General features: G+C 41.8%; 1 protein-coding gene across 1 annotated transcript; it reads right to left on the bottom strand.

Annotated features, from left to right (window-relative positions):
• Positions 1-21: 21 nt before the first annotated feature.
• On the bottom strand, positions 22-23,833 carry LOC131222339 (pyrophosphate--fructose 6-phosphate 1-phosphotransferase subunit alpha). The gene is made up of 19 exons (XM_058217366.1): positions 23,557-23,833; positions 20,868-21,040; positions 19,183-19,295; positions 18,211-18,285; positions 17,093-17,206; positions 16,944-17,011; positions 16,518-16,601; positions 15,795-15,848; positions 15,286-15,366; positions 15,033-15,126; positions 14,884-14,957; positions 14,630-14,740; positions 14,455-14,499; positions 5,051-5,107; positions 4,869-4,973; positions 4,669-4,785; positions 4,157-4,260; positions 2,229-2,394; positions 22-185 (listed from the first exon to the last, which is right to left on the bottom strand). The coding sequence occupies exons 1-19, from the start codon at positions 23,644-23,646 to the stop codon at positions 60-62; spliced, it is 1,851 nt and encodes a 616-aa protein (XP_058073349.1). The 5' UTR covers positions 23,647-23,833; the 3' UTR covers positions 22-59.
• Positions 23,834-26,396: the final 2,563 nt, after the last annotated feature.

The following is a 26,396-nucleotide window of genomic DNA, read 5'->3' as shown; positions in this document are numbered from 1 at the left end:
GGCCTTGTGTGTGCTGCTATTGCTTGGACTCTTTAAGGAGATGGCAAGTTTCATTTAACTTAGAAGGGAGTCTGAACACTGGAAGGTGAAGTCATTACAGTAAGAATGTCTGTAACAGAAGCCATGGCACTAAGGGCTGCTTTCAGTACATCTTGTGAACAACCTGGTTTCACAATGCACTTCACCTGAAAAGAAAAATGGGCATTAAAGAAGGGAAAAGAAAACAGAATGCAATACAATCAAGAAATACTAGACACGCGTGTCTTTTGTTTTAAATATAGGCCACCGGGTATTGAACAGATTCCTGCCAGTTCTCATCCCAACCCATAAAAGAATGGCTTAAATGGGTATTGGGCAGATTGTTGTGTGTGGGTAGAGATTTGTAAAGAAGAAAAAGGGCTGCCTTAAATGACTTCGCCAGTAATTTATTGCACCCATGAACAGTGACAAATATAGCAGATTTTGAAAAACTCATGATAATATCACAAAAAATACACTGAATACTACTATTGCAAGATTTTCAAAATACCGGAAAATTTTAATATATTGCATTTTTTTGTCGTGATGTTAGCTTGCAAAATAGTATAAACCTCAAGGAATTTGCCGTGTGTGTGTCGAAAAGGTACTATGAGGTTGAGCTCTGTGGGCCCCGACGTGATGTGTGATGGGCACCCACCCCATCAATCAGATGCCTCCTTCCATGGTGGGCCACGGGCCTAGAAATCAGAGCAATCCATGACTTAGGTGGGCCACACCATAGACAACAATTGAGAGTTGATATCCACCCATTGAAATCTTCATGATCATTTATATGGCCGACTGAGATGCGATTTAGAAATCCAACCCATCCATCATGTGTCCCACTTGGATGAGGGGTCACACCAAGTTTCAGCCGTATCCAAAACTCAGCTGGCCCCAACAAGTGCTTTTAGATGTTTTAGGCATGATTTCACTGTTTCAGATGGTGTCCCACTTGAGTTCTGGATACCGCTGATTTTTGGGATATCCCGTAACCTAGAGACAGCAAATGCACGGTGTGGATGTTCGATACACATCATGGTGGAGCCCACACAGCTTGACCTCATGGGAAGTTACATTTCACACACACGTGTGCAGACAGATTTTATATATGTGTGTGTGTGTGTGTGTGTGTGTGTGTGTGTGACAGATTTTATATATATATATATATATATATATATATATATAAAATCTTCATGATCATTTATATGGCCGACTGAGATGTGATTTAGAAATCCAACCCATCCATCATGTGTCCCACTTGGATGAGGGGTCACACCAAGTTTCAGCCGTATCCAAAACTCAGCTGGCCCCAACAAGTGCTTTTAGATGTTTTAGGCATGATTTCACTGTTTCAGATGGTGTCCCACTTGAGTTCTAGATACCGCTGATTTTTGGGATATCCCGTAACCTAGAGACAGCAAATGCACCGTGTGGATGTTCGATACACATCATGGTGGAGCCCACACAGCTTGACCTCATGGGAAGTTACATTTCACACACACGCGTGCAGACAGATTATATATATATATATATAATATATATTTATCACATCAAATATTTCATTTTCGGGAGATTTTCCCAATAATATCCCAAAAAAACCTCAAATTTTTTTAAATCTCCCCAGAAATTTCCAGGCTGAGAAATTGCCAAGAACAAGATTTTTATCACTATGCACACAAACACAGGGTGAGGGAGTGTCCTCGTCCATGAGAAATGGAAATAATATAAATTAATCTACCAGCAATTTATTTAGGCCTGGCAATGGGGTGGTCCTCGGGCATGGATTCTAAACTGGCAGAGATGGGTTTTATTCAGCTGGGCCTACTCAAAATATTGATTTTGCCTGGCCCAGTGCTAGCCTTATATTTATTGCAGCCATCAGCTGCGAATGTGCGCATGTGCACACACAGAGTAAAGACGCATGCGCACGTGCACACGCAGATCAAAATATCCTTATACATGATGGTATCTGCTTCAACCATAAGTACACACCACACACATACACACACGGATCAAAATATCCCTATACTGTTATACATGATGGTACTGGCTTCAACCATGAGTATCAGTGTGGCCGGCCAATGAAACCATCGGGTATCAGCCGTTTTCATATAGATTATAATGAATATGGATGCAGCACTCAGAAGGGCTATGAGATGAAAAAATGAAAAGTAATAAAACAAAAGCAACACAGTTGGGAAGGGAACCTTGTCAAGGTACTGCTGGAGCTTCTTGATCCGTCCCATGTAGTCCTGATCTTCGACACACAGGGTCAGGGCCTTAGCATCTGAGCCTGGGCCTTCAAACTGAAGAGGCCCTGGGTTTCGGTAGAAGTCATCCATCAAAAAGTTTGCGGCGTTTTGTCTCAGCATCCTGTACCAAAACCCCAATCAGCTCAAGGCAGCAAGGATTATGTACAATAGCTAAGATCTGCACATCTTTCTATTGGTCAGAAAGGAATGAAGACTAATCGAGCAAAAACAAGGTGTTTTACTATTAGAATATCATTAAGAAGACAACATGTTGCTTTGCTGCAGATAACATTTGAGGAAAGAGCTCTTAAGCTACAGTATCATTTATGATCATTCATTTCCCTTAGGCATCAACACTCATAGGCTGCAGTTAGGACTTAAGAGTCCTACCTCGACTAATGAGAAGCCTTTCTGACATCACAGTGGTCTGACATCCAATTAGTGTGATTTTCAGCTTTAGTCCATTCAGAATGGAGGTCATGATTTGGACTGGTCTAAATTGGCTTACACGTATGCCACATATATCGATGGGTAAATGGTGATGGCATTATGCACACCCATGGTTCTGAATGTCAGTATCGGTTGGTGTATCGGGCCAGCGGAAAAATGATAACGGGGTTGTATCTGCCCGTATCGGTCAGAAAATTTTTTAAGCAAAAAGAGAAAATAAATAATTTAAAAAAAAAAATTAAAATTAAAAAAAAAAAAAAAAAAAAAAAACAAGGAAGAAGAAGGAGAAGAAGAAGAAGAAAAAGAGATATCCAAGAATCTATCTTTTGTGAGTGTGTGTGTTTTGACAATGTATTCAATGGTGTATCGGACCCTTCTTTGATGAGAATGTTGTATGTTGATTTGATTTGTTGAATGTCAACTAAATGGGCCCTAATTAAACACAAATCAAGCATGATTTGGTGAACTAGGGCCCATTACATTGAAATACAACAAAAAGAAGATGAAAATATAAAAATGAAAGTGAAGGTTTACCCTTCTCTCCGATTGTTCCCATAATGGTCCGCTTCGCTTCCTTTTGTCGAATCCCATTAAAATAATTTGTTTTGATCCCTAAATAGGTCTAGATCTAGCCTAAAATGAGTTTCTTCCGTGGTTTAAATGGGAAAAAAAAAAAAAAAAAGACGAGTGAAATTTTGAAAAAAAAAAAAAAAAAAAAAATTAAAAATTAGGCTTTTATGGGTGTATCGGCTTGTTTCGGCCCCGTATCGACATTGATACGGCCCATATTGGCCAATACGGGTCACTTTTCTCATATCGGACCAATACGTATCACGTTTCGTCTAGTGTTGACACGGATATGATACGGCCGATACGATACAGATATTCATATCTATGTGCACACCACAGCACATCCTTTTTAGAAATCAAAAAATTAAAAAGAAATAAGATAAAGATAGCAAAGGAAGCCATTTTTCTTTAATTAATTAAATATTGTACAAAGTTTAAATGACTTCACAGGCTGTTGTACAAAATCATTTCTATTTAGGGCATGTTTGGATAAAAATCCATATGGTAATAGAAAAACTTTTTCCACTGAAAAGACAGTTAGGCTGTTTGGATGCGTGGATTCCACAAAGTAATCATTAAACTTATCCACAATCAGGATTCTCTAGTGCCAAAAACTAGGTGATCGTTGTCTAATAAATCTGAGGATTCCACTTTCTATCCAAACAGGACCCGTAACTATGGAATCCATTTTTCAACAATGTTCAAAGAAACAATCATTGGATAATCATTACTTTTTCCATAGTTTCCCTCCAATTCCTTGTATCCAAAACATGCCCTCAAGTATACAAAGAATCCAGATTCTGAGGAAGATTTCAACAAGCAAAACTCCAGTAAGTCAGAGCAATAGAGACTTGGGGACATACTCATATGCTTTGCCTTTCAAGTCAATAGTAGCAGGGTGAACAGCAGGTTTGCCTATTGAGATGGCCTTAGGACCCCGCGACCATCGCTTTACAGTCATCATTGCCTAAGATCCATAGAAAACGCCATGTTATGCTTCTCCGTTATGAATGATATCAAGGATAAGAAAATCCACAAATGCTACAGTCAATACCTCAGTAATCAGAACAAGTTCATAAATTGGAGAGAGAGAGAGAGAGAGAGAGAGAGAGAGAGAGAGAGTTTGTCTTTATGAGAAAACAACACTTCTAAATTAAAAAAGAAATTTTCTTTTTATGAGAAAACACCACGAAGAATTAGAAGGCAGCACTGAAGATCCCTTTTTTCCTGTTGAGGTAAAAGGTAAGCTGATTTCATTTTTGTATGGAACTTCCAATTTCTCCATTTTTGCTTCAGGAAAAAATCTCTGACATTTCCTTGTAGAAATCAGAACTAACGAGCATTTTGATCTAATTAAATAGAACAGAGAACATACTGTAATTGGAGCAGCACCACATCGCCACTTGTTCACGGGATTTTTCAGGTTGGTCACAGTTGCCATGTATCCATTCAAACCGGCAGCTAGAATGTGATAGCAGATGTGCCCAAGAACCTGCACAGATTTGATTCTTAATCATGCACAGATCATCAAGATAACTGGAAAAGGAAAGAAGGCTGCTGTTGTTTAGAACATACATAGGCATAGTCACAGTCAAACTTCGATGGTAAAGAACCCCGGGCCTGATAGCCAAAGAAGTGGCAGATAGCATTGAATTTCTTTCCTTTGTAAGTACCTTCTTTCTGAACAGATCCACTAATATGTCAGTCTACCAAAATATTAAGGATAAAGATAATGAACCTGCAGCATTGAAGTTTACCAATCTCTTGTTCATCTCATTCTCTACCAACTGCGCTAGGAGTTTCTCCGTCTCAATCTGAACAAAAAATGCAAAGCACAAAATCATGGCACCATATAACAAGGACTTGAAATAAGCAAGTTAGGCATGTCAATAGACTCAGCATCTATGAATTTCTTTTTCTTTTTTGTAACAATGTTTTTTTCCCAAATAATTTCATTGTTTTTTCTTGGTTTTCTAGCTTTGCTATCTCTGTTTTAATGTATTACCAATTCTCCATTAATAAGATGGATAGATAAAGCCTGCATCTGTGATGACGTCGTCACCTACTACTCGAGTCTCCTCTCAGAAGAGAAGTGGATGCAGCTGAGCCCAGACAACCTAATGTTCGATAGGATCTTGGAGGTGGAAGCTGAGGCCCTTAGCATGTCACGCCCCATTGTCGGACGGCCTGGATAGAATACATACCTCAAGTGGGTCCCACTGGACGTGGGCCACGAGGTGGTGGGCCAGCTACTGGGCCCTCACAAACATCACAGTGGAGTCCAGAAGGTTTTAACTGTGGGAGTTTAGCCCCTGTTGTCTAGCAGCATCCAGCTACTGCTGGACGATGTGGATGGAACACATCTGGTGGGCCCCACTGCTGCTGGGTAGCGTGGTATGAAACACGTACATCATGGTAGGTCCCACCGTCCCTGCTAGACGGTGTGGACAGACACATACATTATGGTGGATCCCACCGTCCCTGCTTGGACGGTGCTGATACAACACATGCATCACGTCAGGGCCCCATCGTCTTGGACGGTCTAGATGAAACACAAGCATCAAGGTGGGGTCCCACATCCAGATGTGGACAGCACGGATAAAACACTTACATCAGTGGGTCCCACCGTCCATGACTGGACGGTGGACGATGTGGATATGAAACACACACAACATGTGAGCTCCACCATCCCTTGCTAGACGATGGACAACATGGATGAACGCATGCATCAGGTGAGGTCCACGTACACGTGGCCCACTTGATTTGAATCAAGCTAATATTTGTATTTTCCCATCGTCCAGGCCAGCTAGACGGTGATGATGAAACACACCTCGGTGGGCCCTGCAACTGCTGGACACACCGTCCTGGGCTACTGGCCCATTCGATGGATGGCCTGGATATGATACATACATCATGGTAGGGTCCACCAAGGCGGCCACACGGCCCTGGGATCAAGCCAATATTTGTGTTTTTCCTCTCACCCAGGCTAGCCCAAAATGGACAGCAAGGTGGGCTCCACCAACTAGACGTCCAGCCCATCTGGAACTTGCTGGACGTCCAGAAAATTCTGAACGGTGGATGTCCCATACATGCATCATCAGGTGGGCCATCATACAAGGAAAGGAGAGAGAAGGGAAGAGAGAAAGAGAGAGAAGCACCCACCTCAAATTTACTCCTTCCACCTTCGGATTCTAGAGCTCCAAGAGGGTTGATTTAATAGTTGAGATGGGGTATAAATGGTTGGATTAGGAGGAATAAGCTTGGAAGAATGATGGATTTCTCTCTAATGGTGGGATGTCCATGACTTCTCTCTTGCTAAGAAAGATGAGAAATGAGGGAGAAAGGGAAGGAGAGAGAGACAAGAGAGAGAGAGGATAAATAGGTAATCATTGCTAGGCTAGACAAATGATTGCACAAGAGGTAAAGAGAAGCATGCTTGAAATGATTGTGTAAGAAGCATGGGGCTAGGGTGACATCATCCTACCCTATGTAGGCTAGGGTGATGTCACCATCATGATTGTTTGTAAAGATATTTCTCTACCTGGACACCTCGGGTCCCCCAACATGCAATCAACGGCAGGGATAAAGCGCGGGTCACATCTCACAATCTAAGCGTCGCATTGGCGCATGAGACGCGGCGTTGGAACCGCGGCGACGGCACGATCGCAATGGTATAGGTCTCGAGTTGAGTCGGCTCGGATTCACAGGACGCGACTCAGGATTGTTCGCAAACGTTATCTACAGGTCGCGGGTCGCGGGAATTCGATAGAAAGGATCGCGGGATCCTAAGGAATGAAATGGTACCAGAACACAGGCCTGACAACTCTCCCCTCCTAATAAAAATTTCGTCCTTGAAATTTACTATCACGCAGAACAAAATGAGAAGGAAGAGGAATCATGGCATTGCATATATAGATATATCAATCAATAAAATACAAAGCATAATCAATCTACGAAAAAATGGGGATAACGCTCTCTAATCTCAGCCTCGCGCTCCCAAGATGCCTCATCAGCACTATGATGACCTCACTGCACCTTCACCAAAGGAATGACCTTGGTACGGAGGACCTGCTCCTTCCGATCAAGGATGCGAATTGGCTACTCAATGTAGGAAGCATCCTCACGGACCTCAAGTGGCTGCCAATCAATCACGGAAATAGTGTCTGACCCAAATTTCCGCAGCATAGAAACATGGAAAACGTTGTGGATGCCAGACAACTCAGGTGGTAAGGCGAGCCTATAGGCCATGACGCTAACGCGCTCAGTGATCTCAAAAGGTCCAATAAATATCGGGGTAAGCTTATCCCTCGCTCCAAATCAAACAACACTCTTCATGGGTCAGACCTTGAGATACACTCAGTCTCCAACTGCAAACTCCAAGGGACGACGCCGATAATCAGCAAAACTCTTCTATCGACTTTGAGCTATGCGCATCCTCTACCTGATGATATCGATAACCTCTAACATTTACTGCACAAGCTCGGGACCTAGGAGACAGTGCTCTCCAACCTCGGCCCAACAACTAGGGGATCGACATGATCTGCCATACAAGGCCTCAAAGGGAGCCATACCAATAATCGTCTGATAGCTATTATTATATGCAAACTCAGCCAGGTGCAAATGCTCATCTCAACCACCCGAGTAGATAGTGTTTGCGAGCGACCTTTATTCGCGTCCTGTGAACCCAAGCTGACTAAACTCGAGACCTATACCATTGCAACCGCACCGTCGTCGTAGTTCCAACACCACGTCTCATGCGTCAATGCGACGCTTAGATTGTGAGATGTAACCCGAGCTCTGTCCCGCCCGTTGATCGCATGTTGCGTGACCCGAGGTGTCCAGGTAGAGAAATATTTCTATAAGCAATCATGATGGTGACATCACCCTAACCTACCTAGGGTAGGATGATGTCACCCTAGCCTCATGCTTCTTACACAATCATTTTAAGCATGCTTCTCTTTACCCCATGTGCAATCATTTGTAGCCTAGCAATGATTACCTACCTATCCTCTCTCTCTCTCTCTTATCTCTCTCCTTCCCTTTCTCCCTCGTTTCTCATCTTCCCTAACAAGAGAGAAGCCATTAGAGAGAAATTCAGCCCTCTTCCAAGCTTATTCCTCCTAATCCAACCATCTATGCCCCATCTCAACTATTAAATCAACCCTCCTGGAGCTATAAAATCTGAAGGTGGAAGGAGGAAATTTGAGGTGGGTGCTTCTCTTTTTCTCTCTTCCCTTCTCTCTCCTTTCCTTATATGATGGCCCAGCTAATGATGCATGTATGAGACATCCACTGTCCAGAATTTTCTGGACGTCCAGCAAGTTCCAGATGGGCTGGACGTCCAGTTGGTGGAGCCCACCTTGCTGTCAATTTCGGGCCAACCTGGATGAGAGGAAAAACACAAACATTGGCTTGATCCCAGGGCCGTGTGGCCACCCTGGTGGACCCTACCCTGATGTATGTATCATATTCAGGCTGTCCATCGAATGGGCTGTTGGACACTGTCCAGCAGCTGCAGGGCCCACCGAGGTGTGTTTCATCCTCACCGTCCAACAGGCTTGGACGATGGGAAAATACAAATATCAGCTTGATTCAAATCAAGTGGGCTACGTGTACGTGGACCCCACTTGATGCATGCATTCATCCATGATGTCCACCGTCCAGCAAGGGATGGTGCAGCCCACATGTTGTATGTGTTTCATATCCACACCGTCCACCATCCAGTCATGGACAGTAGGACCCACTGATGTAAGTGTTTTATCCACGCCGTCCACATCTGGACATGGGACCCCACCTTGATGCTTTTGTTTCATCCGTCCAAGACGGTGGGGCCCTGACGTGATGCATGTATTGTATCAACACCGTCCAAGTAGTGACGGTGGGATCCACCGTAATGTATGTGTCTGTCCACACCATCCAGCAAGGACGGTGGGACCTACCATGATGTACATGTTTCATACCACGCTGCCCAGCAGCAGTGGGACCCACCAAATGTGTTCCATCCACATCGTCCAGCAGCAGCGAACGTTGCTGGACAGCAGGAGATAACGCCCACCGTTAAAACCTTCTGGACTCCACTGTGATGTTTGTGGGGGGGGGGGGGGGGCAATAGCTGGCCCACCACCTGGTGGCCCACATCCAATGGGACCCACTTGAGGTATGTATTCTATCCAGGCCGTCTGACAATGGGGTGTGACGGGAGTTGGTATTAGAGCATAACCTGGGAATAACTAAGAACAACATCACATATCTGATATGAGCTTAGGACGATTAGGTCTCGAGTGCGTAACCCTCTAATTTAATTCCCTAACGTCTGAGCCTTTGAGGGTTCTCAAGGTTGATAGGCACCTTTTTTCTTTTCTGTAGGTCATGCCGCCTAGGCAAGGCGCCAGAGCAAACCCCACTCCACTGCCTAAGGTTCCCATTCCTCCACCTGAGATTCTCATTCCACCACCCGCAGTTCCCGTTCCCCCACCTAAGCCTCCTACTCCCACACCCGAGACTCCTACAGACCCTACGCCCCCGTCTAAGACCAGCGCAGCCCCTACCGTGTCAGTTAGTGCCGATCAGTTGCAGCAGATGCTCCAGGCTGTGACAGCCGCCCTCCATGGGTAAAACAAGCGCCCCCCTAAGACCCCGGAGCAGGAAGAGCAGGAGCGCGTGAGCGCCCTATTGCGAGATTTTCTTCGGCTCAATCACCAGCGATTCCAGGGAGAGCCCGATCCGAGTGCAGCAAAGAGGTGGCGCTCCCGAGTGGAGAAGATGTTTGAGACCATGAGATGTACGACCCAGCAGCGGGTCCCATTGGTGGTATGTATAATTGAGGGTGAGGCCGAGCATTGGTGGGCCTCCGTCGCCTATGCTGCAGGGCCTGATTTCGTTTAGACATGGGAGGACTTCGTGGACCGGTTTGACCGGCAATATTTCCACGACCACATTCGTCAGCAGCGTGCACTGGAGTTCAAGACTCTAGTACAGGGAGATACGACCGTGGCTCAATACACGGCTCGCTTTGTCGCGCTTTCCAGACACGCGACGTACTTGGTAGATGAGGGGCAAAAGGTCCGCCGTTTTAAGAATAGCTTATGTTATGGTCTCAGGGGCCATGTTATTGGCCATATGCTTCAAACCTTCGAGGAGGTAGTGCAAAGAGCCCAGGTTTATGAGGCTGAGTGAGCAGGTTCACAGAAAGATCGTGGTCAGAGGGGAAACCGAAAGAAGGCCCCCTCCGGTGGCCCCCAGCAGCAGTAGCCCCGATCTCAGCAGAGGTGTACAGCCCGCCCAGCAACCAGAGCACCAGCAGCGCCTTCAGCACAGCCTCAGAGGCCATTTACGGGCACTTGTTATGGATGCGGTGGGATAGGACACCGTAGGCAAGAGTGTCCTCGCCCTCAGCAGCAGCAGCCGAGAGCGCCACAGAAGCCTCCACCGCAGCAGCAGCGACCGCAACCACCTCAGCCGCCGAGGCCCCAGCAGCAGCCGAGGCAGCAGTTTAGGCCGCCACGGCAGCAGCAGCAAAGACCTCCGAGGGGACAAGCACCTCCCCAGCCAGCTCAGGATATATTCTATGCGGCTCAGCAGGACCCGCAGTCGTCAGGAGGAATTGTTGAGGGTATTCTTCCAGATTCTGATTGCATTGCTCGAGTTCTATTTGATTTTGGAGCTTCGCACTCTTTCATGTCCGAGGACTTCTGCCGTTCGACTGGATTGCTATCAGAGTCCGCTAGAGAGGGTCTGTCAGGGTCGACGCCCTTGAGGAAGACCGCAGCGTTAGGTCGATTCTGTTGATCTTGCCCCGTGTTAGTGAGGGAGATTTTCTTATCTGTCGACTTGTTTGTGTTGCCGATGTCAGAGTTCGATGTCATCCTGAGTATGGATTGGCTCGCCGAGTACCACGCCGTTTTGGACTGTTTTGCGAGGATTGTCACATTCTGTATACCCGACTTGCCGCAATTCCAGTTCGTTGCCGAGCCCGGAAGAGAGCCGTTATCTTGTTTGATGTCGTATGCCGTAGATGAGCCCGTAGCAGTGAGCATTGATCAGTTGTCAGTTGTCTGTGATTTCCCTGACGTATTTCAGGAAATTTCGGGGTTGTCGCCACACCAGCATATTGAGTTTCAAATTGATCTTGTGCCTAGTACCGCGCCTATCTCGAAGGCCCCATACCGTATGACATCGATGGAGTTACGAGAGCTGCAACAGCAATTGGACGAGTTACGTAAGTTGGGTTTTATTCGTTCAAGCAGTTCGCCGTGGGGAGCACCGGTAATATTTGTTAGGAAAAATAATGGCTCGTTGAGGCTCTGCGTGGATTACCACGAGCTCAACCGGGTCACAATTAAGAACAAGTATCCACTCCCGAGGATTGATGATTTATTTGATCAGCTACAGGGTGCACAGTTCTTTTCGAAGATTGACCTGTGGTCCGATTATCATCAGATTCGAGTCCGAGAGGAGTACATCCCAAAGACAGCATTGTACTAGACCCCAGTGATTGTCCAGAAAGGAATTGTACTAATATGTGGATTCAGATGAGGACTGGCATGACTTGTGATTGCATCTTGCATATGACATTGGCCATGTAGGCCTTGCACCGCATAGCCTTGGTATGGCTGACAGCATTGCACTAGACCCCGGTGATTGCCCAGAGAGGAGATATACTGATATATGATGTTCTAGAGGAGAACCATGCTGATATATGCGATTCCAGAGATGGATTGTATTGATATGTGGATCCAATTGAGGACTGATATGCTTGCGTTGCATATTGCATATGATATGTAGGCCTTGCATCGCATAGCCTTGGTACGGCTGATAACATTTATGGATTTGCCAGCACCATCTCCTTCATAGATTTGCCAACATTTTTCCATTCATGGACTTACCAGCACTTTCCGCATTACTCTGACATTGCTTTCTGAGCATGCATATATTGCGCACACACTTGCACCACCCTCTAAGCTTTCGATAAGCTTATGCACGATAGATGCGTGCAGGTGATGCTAGGACGCAGTCGAGCTAAGGCAGGAGCGTGTGGCAGAGCTTCTGGAGTAGTTGTTATATCTATCTTGTATTTCCTTCCATGCCTTGTACCCAAAAGTTTTTTGTTATAGTGGATTTGTGGTGATGCTTCTTGTTATTATTTGCGGGTTATGCTTATGGTTATGCTTTAATGGAACAAATTTACGCTGAAAATCCTCCTTGTAGGATCCCAGGATTGAAATCTGGTATATGAGTGCCAAGAGCCAAGAATGGGGTATTACGGAGGCTATCGGCGCCAGATTCGGTGATCGGGAATTTTCTGAGCCTAGTCCCCGAGTTTGGGACATGACATAGCAAGGATAAAGCGAGGGGGCTGAATGGGTATCCCTTTTCTTCCAAGTTTTCTGGGAGTTGGTAAGGGCTGACTTCATGAGTTTCAATTATGATTTCTTCAGTTCAGGCTGGCTGCCGTAAGAGATGGGGCATTCTTTCATAGCAATCATCCCAAAATCAGAAGGGGGTTGAGAGCCTGAAAGACTTTAGGCCCAATAGCATCATCGGTAGCCCCTATAAAATCATTCCTAAGATCCTGGCCCAAAGATTTCGTTCCGTCCTCTCGAAGGTCATGTTCCCTCCTCAGAGCATGTTCATCTCCGACAGGTAAATCCTGGATAGCACCGACTTCATGAGAAAACTTTTCTTCCAAGTTTTCTAGGAGTTGGTAAGGGCTGACTTCACGAGTTTCATTTATGATTTCTTTAGTTCAAGCTTGCTGCCATAAGAGATGGGGCATTCTTTCATAGCAATCATCCCAAAATCAGAAGGGGGTTGAGAGTTGAGAGCCTGAAAGACTTTAGGCCCAATAGCCTCATCAGTAGCCCCTATAAAATCATTCCCAAGATCCTGGCCCAAAGATTTTGTTCCGTCCTCTTGAAGGTCATGTTCCCTCCTCAGAGCATTGTCATCTCCGACAGGCAGATCCTGGATAGCACGTTGATGGCTCAAGAGTGCATTGACTTGTGCTGTCGAGTAGGCAACAAAGACATCATTTGCAAACTAGATTTAGAGAATACCTATGACCATGTCGACGGGAAGTTTCTTGACTATATTCTGTGCTAGATGGGATGTGGGTCTTGCTAGAGGAAATGGATTCTAGTGTGCATTCGGTCGGCAAAATTCTCTATCTTGATTAATGGCTCCCCTTTCGGCTTTTTCAGAGTCTGAAGGGGTCTCCGGCAGTGAGAGATCCTCTCCCTTCCTGTTCGTGGTCTTGGAGGCACTTAGCAGAATGCTGAATAGGGGCAAGTTCGTGGGTATCCAAGGGTTTAACATGTTGATTTCAGTATGTCCCATCTCCAATTTGCCGACAACACCATTTTTTTGTGAGCTATTGAATCCGCGGTGGACAACTTAAGTAAAATTGTGAGGTGCTTTGAGGTAGTGTTGGGTTTGAAAGTCAACATCTCCAAGAGTTAGATTCTTGGGATTCACACGTCTGAGGCGGAAGCATCCAGGATGGTTGATGTCTTCGGCTGCCAAGCTGGGTTTTTCCCTTCTACATATCTCAGCCTCCCTTTCTGTGTAGGCAAACCGCCTAAACACTTGTGGAACAAAATCGTTAAAAGGATGGAGAGGAAGCTCTCTCATCTTGGAAGAGCGGATGTCCGTCCTTTGGTGGTAGAATCACACTCATCAAAGCTACCGTCTTGAACCTTCCTTTGTATTTCATGTCCTTGTTCAAGTGCCCAAAGTCGGCTTGGGCAAGGATAGAAAGGCTAAGAAGGGATTTCCTTTGGCAAGGTGCTACAGCTAAAGGTCCATTCCACTTGCTGGAGTGGGGGGATCTCCATATCTGCCACTTTATGTGTGTGGGAAACCACGAAATGAGTCAAGGCATCAGTGTCAAAGTTCATAGGTAAATCTAAACCAACATGAACGCAATGTCAGCATGGCCTTGAAGCTGATTTAGAATTTTCCGGGAGTATGTAAATAGTTTTTTCCTATTTTTATTAATTCTAGGTTTTATGCAAAACTATAATACTTGAAATCTTAATATGTTTATACCGACAGGTTGGTGCATTGGGAGTCATGAATCACCCCATCCCACATTGACATAATTGTCTGCAGCCAAAATAAATTGGTCATTGGCGAGTTTACAATCACGTTCTAGTCCTCTTACCTGAGATAACTGTGCAGAGTCATCTGATTCAGGGTGAAGGAGCAGCTGCACCATAGAAAGAAATCGTAATTTTAGATAAAAACATGTCAATTCCAGTGAAGTTAAGGAAATTAATATAAAACAGGTAGAAAGATATCAAGTTTGCTCTGAATCAACAGACAACAAGGTAGAGTACCTGTCGCTTAATAAAGGGTGGCAAAAATTCAAACAAGGCAGATGCCCAAGGAGACAGTTGTGCAGATATGTTATCAATGGAAACACCTTGTCCATGCAGTCCATGTATTTCCTAAGGCAACCATAAGACTAAAGCATTAATTGCAGCATCAATGACCCAGTTGTGCCAAAAAAAAAAAAAAAAAACAATATGCTCTCAGATTACAATTAAACAAGTACAGTAATAGGTGCAATTTGTTTAACCACATGAACTACCTGCAAGAGAGCATACACTTCAGGAATACTTTCTATAAGACCCTCTGGCAGTAGGATTACTCCATGATATTTATCTGTTCAAGAAACATATTGTGAATCAGTAAAGAGTAAAATAATCAGTAAGGAATAAAGAATTATTGATCCCCAACCTTTATCTGCCCTTGCTTGAACTGCATCACAAATTTGTTTCGTTATGTCAAAAAGAGTAAGCTTCAATGCAGCCACCTCCTCACCAAGAATGACCTGAGAAACAACAACAGCAAATCAAGTGTTATTATATAGCATGTGATATGATAAGGATACCTCTGGATTATTATACAGCATGTGATATGATAAGGATACCTCTATCCAGATAATGGTGATTTGAAAATAATAATAACAACTAAATAAAAACTGACTGACCAAATTTGGACGTGACTGTAGAGTGCATTCCAAAGCAACGTGAGATGCCTTCCGGCCCATGAGTCGAACAAAATAGTAATACTGGAAGAACAGAAAAGAAATAATTACTCCATAAAAATCTTTATAAAGACAAAACTCCAAAGAAAAACACATTGCATTAATGGGTACCCGGTTTCAACTTGCGACTATAAAACAAACTTATATGAGAATAGAAAGACACTAGGACATTTGAGGAAAAAAAATCTGACAAACAAGAATTTGATGGTCATGGTGAACTCTGTTACCAATCTAAAACTAACCAACTTCGAGGAAATAGTTGCGTGCATATTCATAATAGAAACTACGCATGATATTTTTTCAAGTTCTTTTCATGGTTTGCATAGCCATCTGTTCATTTACTATTGGCACAGATTTTATTTCCACCCCTTTAGGACTAAGCAGTTTGAGGCAGGAATTTACAAGAAATAACCAATCAATTTGGAAACAATTGCATAAACTAGAACAACTACCTTCTCTGCAGAGAGAGCATCTGTGCATACATTGCTAATGAGCTGGGAATTAACCTGTAGACAAGAGAATAAACAAGCTTCACCATCCATATGAATGTAAATAGCATAGGTCAAAACCAATGGAGCAAAAGAGATGAATCAGAATCAATATCCAGGCTCCGCGAATAAACTTCCAAGGGTTAATAAGTGGATGATTCCAAATTAAAAAATTACTGTTATCTTGAAACATTAGAACAAAGCATCCATGAACAATTACAAAATGGTTTTAGAATCTACATACTCTGAAGAAAAAATATATTCAGAAACAGAGGCCATGTGCACATGGTTCAATGGAACATGTAATGTAACCAAACATTAGAAATGAGTTCGTATGAAAACTTGTGTTCCAGACAACTCTAGGAAGTGCTCTGTTCATATTTATGATTGAAACATAAAAAGTAAAAAGTTTCTATTCTATAAAACCACATATCCAAATCTTCTATCGTTGATACAGGCTGTAAGAAGCCAAGAATGGGCACAGAGAAATGGATAGAATCGATAGAAGTGGATCTTAAAGTTAAAATGTTTTCAATGAAAAAATGAAACACAAGATCACAGGTTAATGCATGATAAATACTTCACTAACAAATGCTGTCATTAATGACTAGTTTACTAACATCAATTCTGATATTCTAGACATCATAATACTCGCTAACACAATACTAAGGAATTAATGATGAATACCTTGCATATTGTATCAAAACCAACATTAGTTTCAACAAACTGGTTTTTCAGATCTCCATTCAAAGTAACAGGAACTCCTACAACCTGCAAAACCCAAATATGTAAGCAGCTTGTATCGAACATCAATTTCTTTGAAAAAGTAAAACTTATTGAAAGAAGAATAGAGAGAGATGGAACATGAAAGAAAATATATTGAAAGTTTAATGAATACTAATAACAAAGAGATGGACAGTTACACGAGTGCCAATATTCTGCCTTTTTTTTTTACAATCAAGCATCAAAGCAATCGAATGTTGGTGTGTGCGTGTGTCTAATATAAAAACCTACTGCCAAGGAAATTTAAGAATATGATGGCCAGAGAATGCCTCTATTTAACTTGATGAGTGAAACAATTTTACTTCATAAATTGTCACATATGTGAAATACCTTTGTCGAACATTTCGCTTCTGCAAATGTTTCTGCAAGCTGAGCTGCATCCGTGTTGGATGTGACACCTTCAAAAGGATTTATCTAAGCATAAGAAACTACGGCCTTATCCGAAGGCATTATAATTCGAATGCAAGTGATTGATTTACCTCCAATGATGACAAGAGCATCCAACTGTAAAGCTTTGCATGTAGCTAATGCAGCATTTACTTGTTCAATTGTTCTTATTTGATCTTTTGTCCGTCCTAGCATATCATAACCACCTACACAAGTACAACGCATATCAATATAAAGCTTTAGGACTTTGAAAGTAGAGACACTAAAAATGTCCATTCCTCCAACTCAATTAAGGTTATTACAAGATGGATTCTGGAATGCATATTCAACAATTTGTCATATAATAAATTTCCTAACAATCTACTGTAAATAGTTGCATTTCAATACAAATATACAATGTAAAAGCAAGTGATGCGTGAATGCACCACCACTCAGACTAACATGCATTCATGTGAATGAATGAATGAATGCACCACCTGTGAAGTAACATATATCCATAAATAGACATACATGTGAATGAGTGAATGCATCACTCATTGGGGCCTGTTTGTTTTGCCAATTATCCCAGTAATGTAAAGGAAATGTGTCATCATTACATTGTTTTGCCAATTATCCTAGTAATGTAAAGGAAATATGTCATCATTACAATTTTACCACTGCCAAACCAAACACAGGAATCATTGGTAAAATACATGTGTATTTAGGAGATGGGAAAAGCAATTTGTAAACATTGCACTTTTTCATGGCATTACCATGAAACTCTTGAATACAAAGAGTGACATCAATGTATTTTGTTGATAATTTGACATTAAAGTAATGTATAAATGCTATCATTATAATTTTACCACCGATAAACCAAATATGGGAGTGTCGGTGGCGGTCAAATGCAAATGTTGTAATGAGATAATGTAAAGTAATTTGTAATCATTGGCATTTCCTTTACATTACCGGAGTAATCGGTGAAACAAACAGGCCCTTAAAGTAACATGCATGCATGTGCATACGTATATACCACACCTGCATGCATATGTACACATATAAAGAATTTTGTGCAAAAAAAAAAAAAAAAACCACCATTGCCAAATCTAGAAAACAGGATTCACATTGATATTAGTGTGTTCGTCACCTTCTACAGAAATGAAAATTCATGACAATTTCAGAAACATCATAGAAATGCCCCATGCAAGAAGAGGATGGAGACGATAATTACCTTGATTTTTATAAGTAGAAAGAACATCATCTGTGATTTCCAAAATTTTTTGAGCAAATAAACCTTCACTTCCACCTGTCATCAGAAATGAAAGGCGGACCGCTCAGCTGAAATGATTTCAGAATTTCATTTGACCATAAAAGGCAGATTGTGTCTGGAAAAATGTAAATCCATCCATAACATTGACAAAAGACATGGAGCAGAGAATCAATCCATGCAAAATTGCAAGAACAAAGATGTCCTGGCAGACCAGATATTCTGCCTAGCATAGAGCATAGAAACTACACTTTACAGTGCCCTATGACATTATAATGGTTCTGAGATGCAATGAAATTTTAAATTCATATTATAATAATATAAATTAGAACATTATCATAATTCATATCATTTTAAACAACAAAATTTAATAATTGGCCAGAAAAATAATCAAAACATTATGCATAATACATTTATTGTGACACCTGTCAGGTTAATTTGAGATTCAAATTGAACCATCAATGATTTTACCAAAAGGAACTGCCAAAGCCATACATCTCCAAAAGAACTGGTAAAACCCTCATAAATCTAAACATGTCAAACTAATATCTTGGAAAAGCAAAACCCAAATTGAGCAATACAGTAATAAAAGATATCTTGGAACATATTGCCTCCGATAAAACCTGCAACAGATTCCAGGAATATAAAAAGAACAAGAGATATCGTATAGCAGGGAGAGATGAAAGCAAGAGATGGATGGCCAACCATAATATGGGGCGGCTAATAGAGCAAAAGAGAATAATTGGTGGTAAACATAAAGACGCTCAGGTTAGAACAAATGCATGACGTGAAAGGTTGTGGAGAAACTAAAATAATTTGTTTCAAAATGTTCAGTCATGTAACTATAAACAAAGAAAAGGAAGAAATGTGATAGCCCTATACTAATCTTCATGTTGTAAAAAATAATAATAAATAAATAAGAAAAGAAAAACATACCAACAAATCCAAGCAAAATACTGTTAGGGTTGTGAGCTTTAAGAGCGTCATGAAGACCCCAAATGACATTATGCCCTCCTGGAGACTGTCTCCCACAGAAGACCACTCCCACCCTGCAATAAATTGTTCAACAATGTTACTCTGCTCTCATTTACCCATCAAAGAATATAACAAAAGCAACTACCTCACAACCACATACTTTATGATGAATAAAGTTAAAACAACTAGCATTTGTTCACATGTTGAGCATATTAGTACTTGAAATGAGATGTTGAAGTATAAGGGAACAAATAAAAGAAAAGAAAACCTAAAACAAGAAGCTATTTCTGACCTAAAACAAGAAGCTATTTCTGTTGACTTCTCAGTTAAAATTACAAGCAGTGTCAAAATGGAAATTAGTTAGGATCATCTACAGGCACAAGCAAATGAAATTGCACCTTGTGAAAAAATATGGAAACCTGGTACAGTTAAAGAGCTCATTCGAATAGAAAGAAAGCTCTAAAGAAGTTTCAGACAAACATTTATAATAAATGAATAAATATGTATAGAAGGCTAAAAGAAGAATAACAAAAAAGGCAAGAAAAAAAAAAAAAAAAAGCCTCAGTCTTTGATTGCCCAAGAAAAAATGTCTTCACTACAGCTATTTGGCCAGTTATTCAGAAGTTAAATTAACTTCCACAATGAGCACAGAAAGATCTGAGCCAACTCATCATGTCGACGGATGGGAATCATAGGCTAGAACAGTAAATGCTATTATGCTAGAGAAACCATAGGCATAACCTTTCGGACATTTGATAAAAGAACAATCCACAAAAAGGAAGAAGATCTCAAAAAGAAAGTCCACCATCAGAAGTCAAATTTAGAACTAGCATTTTATATGAAAAGTATTCACGGCTGAACCAACTGGACTGACAAGCCCAGAAGTACGCCACAGCTTTATAAGTTGCACATACGCAGGCACCAATGACATGCTTGTGATTCACAAAAGACTTCAACCTTAAATGATTCGGATCACAGAAAAGAAACATGCTTTACTTGGAACATGATTGAATTAAATTCCTACGCTAGACGGCAGCTTATTTATCAAAAGCAACTACAACAAGGAACAGGAAGAACTTCAAAAATAATTTCATCCTAGTCATATGCTACGCTAGACGGCAGCTTATTTATCAAAAGCAACTGCAACAGGGAACAGGAAGAACTTCAAAAATAATGCCATCCTAGTCATGTGCCATGGAAGCATGTCATTTTGGAGCAGCAGGATTATTCGATTTAGATATTCCACCCGATTGCCTTAAATTAGCGATCTTTAACATTTCTTGAATAGTTAGCCTAATCACCTTCTCATAAAGGAATGAAAAATGCATCAGATTCAAGCAGTAGATCCAGACAAGCGTACTTCGAGCTTGGCAATCACAAATATAGAAAAAGCTTATTTAATAAAACTAACAAGCAGAGCATTATGATTTTCAAATTCTGATAATATGAAATATAAAGAAAAAATATTTATTACTCTTGCTCCAGTGGTAGACTCTAAGGAGTTTCAACACCTGGTCAAAGGTTCGAGTACCCATAGGTGGTGAAATTCCACTAAGGCGTGAGTGAGTGTGTGGGAGTGTGTGTGTGTGCGTGTGTGTGTGTGTAAAGAAAAAAAGAAGAGGAGAGTAGGAATAAGAAGAACGTACTTCATTGGTGGATGCTCTGTTATGATCTGAGCCTCAGAGACCTTGGCAGTTGCTCTCAGGAAGTGAGCCAAAGGCTGACCATACGTATGGGGAAAGGACCGGCTGATCGTGTGGGCATCAGAAGGATCTGCAGCAGTGGTGGAATCACCAAACTCTACTCTCACTGTAGTTCCCTGTTCACGATGAAATTATATGATAAAAAGCATGCTATGACGTGCCATCACAATTAACGCTGCCTTCTCAGAATGAGTTTTTTACAAGAAAAGGCTTTACAATGATATTTTAAAAAATGTGTACTTGTGTAAAATTAACAAAAGGGATCTATACCAAATTGAATGGATGGGGCCTACAATACACAAGGTGGGATTAAAGCATGTAAACGTGAAGAAAAAAGAAGAAGAAGAAGAAGAAGAAGAGTGCAACTCAAGGTTAAGAAAAAATGTACAAGTTTAAGAAAGAAGAGTGCAACTCAAAGTTCCTCAATACCTTGGTCAAAAAGATAATGGTCTAAATTCAATGGTAATATCAGATGGTTGAGATTATCCAATCATTGTGAAATTAAAATAAGTGCTCTACCAAACAGAATAGATGTGCCCTTCAACACAATAGGTTTGAGTGCAGACCATAGGAGATTGAAACGTATAGATGTTTTAAAAGAATAGTACAACTCAAAGTTCCTCAGGATGGTCAAAAAGAAAATGGTCCCAATCCAACGGCAATTTCAGACAGTTAAGATCATCCAATCAGTGTGACCTTTGGAGAGGTACAGGTATGCCACGTGCAGGGTGGGTAAGTTGCCAACATTAAGAATTGGTACCAAATGCACACAGTAGTATAGGCCATTCTCATGTTATCATTTTTTGGCTATTAACTCATCTCCAAAGCAATGAGATGTAAACTTGCGCAGCTTAGATATACTTTAAGCAACTTGTTCAAAAGGAACTGGAATATAGGATCATTGTTTGGAAAAGGAAATATATGAACTATGGCTATGTCCACAGCTTTTTTTTTAAAAAGGCTATGCAGCACCCTAGTAGTACAATTTCCTCTGATTTGTCAGCCAGATAAAGGAACATAACTCTAACTCACATGGTAAGGAAATTAAATTTAATATACAGTTTTTTTTATATTATAGATAAGCTGGGCTCGAACCCAAGACCTCAATGTTGAAATGCATCCTGTCTGCCATTGAGGTATAAGCTTGAACCCCAATAAAGAGTTAGAAACTCTTCAAACTGTTATTACATGCAAGTGTATGAATGAAGTCAATATCCAATGTACATGACGTGGAAGTCAATATCCAATGCCTGACAAATGGAAATGTGAAAGGAGTGGGAGGAATCACACAAAAGGTTTGAGTATGAAATTGGCTACAAGAGGTGTCCTCTCTCCTGTAGTGTCAATCATGCAGGGAAATATAGTCCGGTGAGACAAAAGAGTGAAGGCTGTTATATAACCATCAAAACTGTTCTTGTGAAATGAAGTTGAGATAGCAGATCACAGCGGACTCATTTGACATTTCTTTTTCCTGTCTGCTATCAATTCCATTCTTAAAATCCAACAGGAGAATAATAGAATTGACAGTAATAATTGATAAACAAGTAAAATAAAAGGTTGAACTGACTAGAAAAAAATGGCAATATACACAACAAGAAGTCTTGAATGATTAACAATACAAATGTAATCAAGGATCTGACTTTGGAGTCAGTCACTGATATAGAACTGTATCAGACACTCAGAATCCATGCATCTAGCACATGTCGATGAGATCTGGACCATTCAACAGGTGGTCCCAGGTCCCAATCTCAAAAATCATACTAATCAGATGATCCTAATCAACAGAATGGCAGCTTTCAAATTAGAATCGAAATACCAAGAAACAGTCCACCTTCAAAGGGCAAAAGGATTTTGTTCAGAGGGTTAGGATCATCCAACCAGTGTGATTTTTTATATTTGGTCCATCCACTGCAGGACCCACTGGATGAATGGTCCAGATCCGGCACATGTTCCCCACGTATACAGTTATCAAATCCCTCTGTCTGTTGCAACGGACACACAATCTTCTCCCTATAATCAAAGGCACCAAAAAGCTCCAAAACGAAGTCAAATGTAGTCAACTCACCGCCATTTCAAATTCAAACTCACTCTCTATAGACCAAATCAAATTGACAGCAAAACGGTAAACAAACAACGGCAGCAAAAGTAAATTTAAAATTTTAAAAAAATAATAAAAAATAAAAAATAAAAAAAATCCACTACAACTACATAAACAAAATACTCGCAGTTGAAATTCACGATTCCTTCCAGCAACACAAAAACCAGCCCCGATATTTCTTCCAATCAATCAAACATAGCCAAACAAACAAGACAATATCTCAAAAAACAAAAAAATTAATAATAATAATAATAAATAATAAATAATAATAATAAAAATTCCGAAAGATCGCACCTCAGATCAAAATCTAATAACCAAAAAGAAGTAAAATACCCAAAAACACGACAACCAAGCATAAATTAAATCTACCACAACAACAACAATGACAACATCGATCCAGATCTCGGATTCGAGAAACAACAGAAAAGAAAATCGCAGTATCGAAGCTTGAGATATGAATGAAAGATAGGAAAAAGAAGAGATTTTTCAATGCATGAGAGAGAGAGAGAGAGAGAGAGAGAGAGGGAGGGAGACCTGAAGGCAGGGAGGGAGCTCTGGCTGGTAGAGAGCGTGATGCTTCTGGAGATCTGAGAGTTCTCTGGGAACACCGTAGTCCGAATCCATGATTTTCTCTTCTGTGTCTCTCTCTCTCTCTTTCACCTCAAATCTACCTCTGCTTTCTGCACTTTGCAGAGCGAAAGATGGTTTCCTTCCCTTTGTACTGCGGCGATGATTCCTAAAACGCCATCGGTTTAGCGTCCAACTACAAAACTGCCACCGTCTTTAGATAAATTACGGAACGGCCATCCAACGTAAGTACCCCCGGCGCTGAAACTGCCGTTAGATTTGCATCTCCTCGCGTGTTTCTTGACGGAAACTTCGATGCTCTGGCATAGTACGATGGATGGTACGCGGGTGATTGGATATTGCATAGGTGGAATACAAATAAGTCAATTTAAACCGTCAAAATTATTTGATCCAGTTTGGATGCATCATCAAATAAAAATTAGGCTGGCTAAATCATTTGTGAACATTTATTGGACTGTTAAGAATGAATAATAACCAACGGTCGTATTTCGGCAACTAAGTGTCTGCGAATGAGATAGGACAGTTGTTCAACCGATCTGATTTTAGGGATGTGGCTTAAAACAGTGATTCCACAATTTAGTCGGTTGATTCTGAGTTGTTTTGTGTCACATACACTATTTCTGCGCGCCTGCGTATCAAGCGTCATAATCGGCTAGAGTATTACTCCCGTTTTTTCATTCTTGGGTCGGACGAATGATATGTGTACTCCCTCGCGTGAGATGGATTAGGGCTTCGCGGAGCACGTGCGAACTTGAAATGCACGTACAAGATACGGGCAGCTTTCAGGTAGGGTGAGTTTTGGATGTTTCTGGGCCAAAATGTCAGGCCAATGCACCGATCAGGTAGGCAAAACTTAAACATATAATGTCACCATTGGATTTTTTTTCTAGCCGTTAACCTTTCTCATATATGTGTGGCCCTAGTGATGAAATAAGCAGTCTGATTTTAGCTTTATAGCATTTTTACAACTTAAATCCTTGATGAACGGATCAGATCTCATGCATGTGTGCCTCATTGGCATTTGTTTCATGAAGCCTTGTATCCATCTCACACGAGACGAGTACTTAGCAGTCCTACGGTGGGTAAAAACCGGGCGTGGTTAGGTGAGGCATTTTGGCATGGAGGTTTGCCGCTCACCACACAGCCCATCTACAAGCAAGACCATCTAAGCCGTCCATCAGGTGGTCCTGAACCCCAGTATTGGATTATCAAACCTATTCCTTATGTCGCTATGATCGATTACAAATCCTCTAATGTGTCGGTACACCTGAGTGTACTAAAACTCCTAGCGTCCATGCATGATTCTAGACGCTTGGGCATTTCAAACCAGCGATTCCGATAATCAAACCGGTGGGCCGTAAATCAATTGGCGAGTTCTAACTTTTCTGCTACAATGAGTTAAACCTGTGGAAATTTGGACCTGAGAAAAAGTACATCTACTAGACACTTGAGACCGTTTACCAAGGCTTTTTTACTTATGACCCATCTATTGAACGGTCAAGATTAATGAGCATGTGCATTGACTCTGTGATTTGTCTGTAGGAGCATGCCCCACGACGTGGACCATCTAAATCGATGGCTCGGCTGTGGATGTAGCATGGCCCAACAGTACATTGATTGTATGCGCTTAAATGTGTAATTTTCATCAGTTGATTTTGGACTGCTGGCCATCTTCTTCGACCCTCCATTTGATGGTCGTCAATTGAATGGGTAGGATTTTGCCTTTGATTGTCAGTCTGCGGTACTCTAACTAGGACGCGGATTTGTAGGGAGTCCGTGAAACAAAAAGCTCTGTGGGGTCCACCGTGATATTTGTCTGAAATCCAGTCGGTCCATCAGTTGCGCCAAATCATGTTAGGACATGAGCTCAAAGATTGGGAATATCCAAAACTCAAATAAACCACACTCAATGTTGGGGATCCGTCCCCTCCTTTTCCATTGGTGTCGCCCACTCGAGTTTTGGATCTACCTGATTTTTGAGTTTACGTTCTAACACGAGCTGCTGCAGCTGATGGATGGAGAGGATGCCACGTTGACATCAAGGTGGGCCTCACGAGCTTTTTTTGCACGGACTCCGTAAAACACGTGGTCGTAAATCGCGTCCGGATATCGCAACGTGCCAGGCCGGCTGCATGGTTTCCCGGACCTATCTCCCATAGGCCGAGCTTGGGCCCGAGTTTCAGGCCCACAGGTTGGGTGGATGAGATTGAATCCTGGTTAACCAATGAACTAAGCTTGGGCCCACTTTGAAAATTCCTCAAATGAAGTGCCAGTTTGTGAAAGTAGCTGTTAGGACTGGGCCTGAATTTCAGCCCTTGAAAAATGGGCCCGATGCTTGTGAAGGCTGACCCAGGCCCTTTGTTAACGTTCCTTGACCGCATTTTTGAAATGTAGTTTTCATACCTATTTTCGTAATATAAATTTGTAATTGAGGGTATTATTGTAATCCAGTCATTCTCTCATTGTCTCACCAAACTCTCGAAGCGGAGTTAGAGTCACCGGGCCACAGCCGCACCTAACCGGATGAACAAAAGCTACCAAATCTTTTGGCTTTTCACTCGGATCGGCTCGGCTCCGCTCGGCTACCTTCCATGGAGATCCACGCGTGGTGTGCGTGATCTCTAGTATTTTTTTCCTTAATTAGAAAAACTACGATACTCTGCCATTGCCTGATGGATGATACGCATGCACTTGGATATTGCATACGTGACATATTATCAAGTAAACTTAAGCTGTTCAAATTTTGGGTCCTACACTAGATGTATCATGAACCCTAAATTGAGCCT

Source organism: Magnolia sinica, chromosome 13 (genome assembly GCF_029962835.1).
Source record: "Magnolia sinica isolate HGM2019 chromosome 13, MsV1, whole genome shotgun sequence".
Taxonomy (NCBI): domain Eukaryota; kingdom Viridiplantae; phylum Streptophyta; class Magnoliopsida; order Magnoliales; family Magnoliaceae; genus Magnolia; species Magnolia sinica.
Note: the sequence above shows the minus strand (reverse complement) of the source record. Positions and strands in the feature narration are given on the sequence as shown.

Bases quoted from the DNA above. Each gene is read 5' to 3' on its own strand.
- LOC131222339 (XM_058217366.1), bottom strand. From the start codon at position 23,646: ATGGATTCGGACTACGGTGTTCCCAGAGAACTCTCAGATCTCCAGAAG. The intron at 14,500-14,629 runs GTACTCTACCTT...TCTATGGTGCAG, and splicing joins CACCCTTTATTAAGCGACAG to CTGCTCCTTCACCCTGAATC. The intron at 4,974-5,050 runs GTAAACTTCAAT...GGATCTGTTCAG, and splicing joins ATGAGATGAACAAGAGATTG to AAAGAAGGTACTTACAAAGG.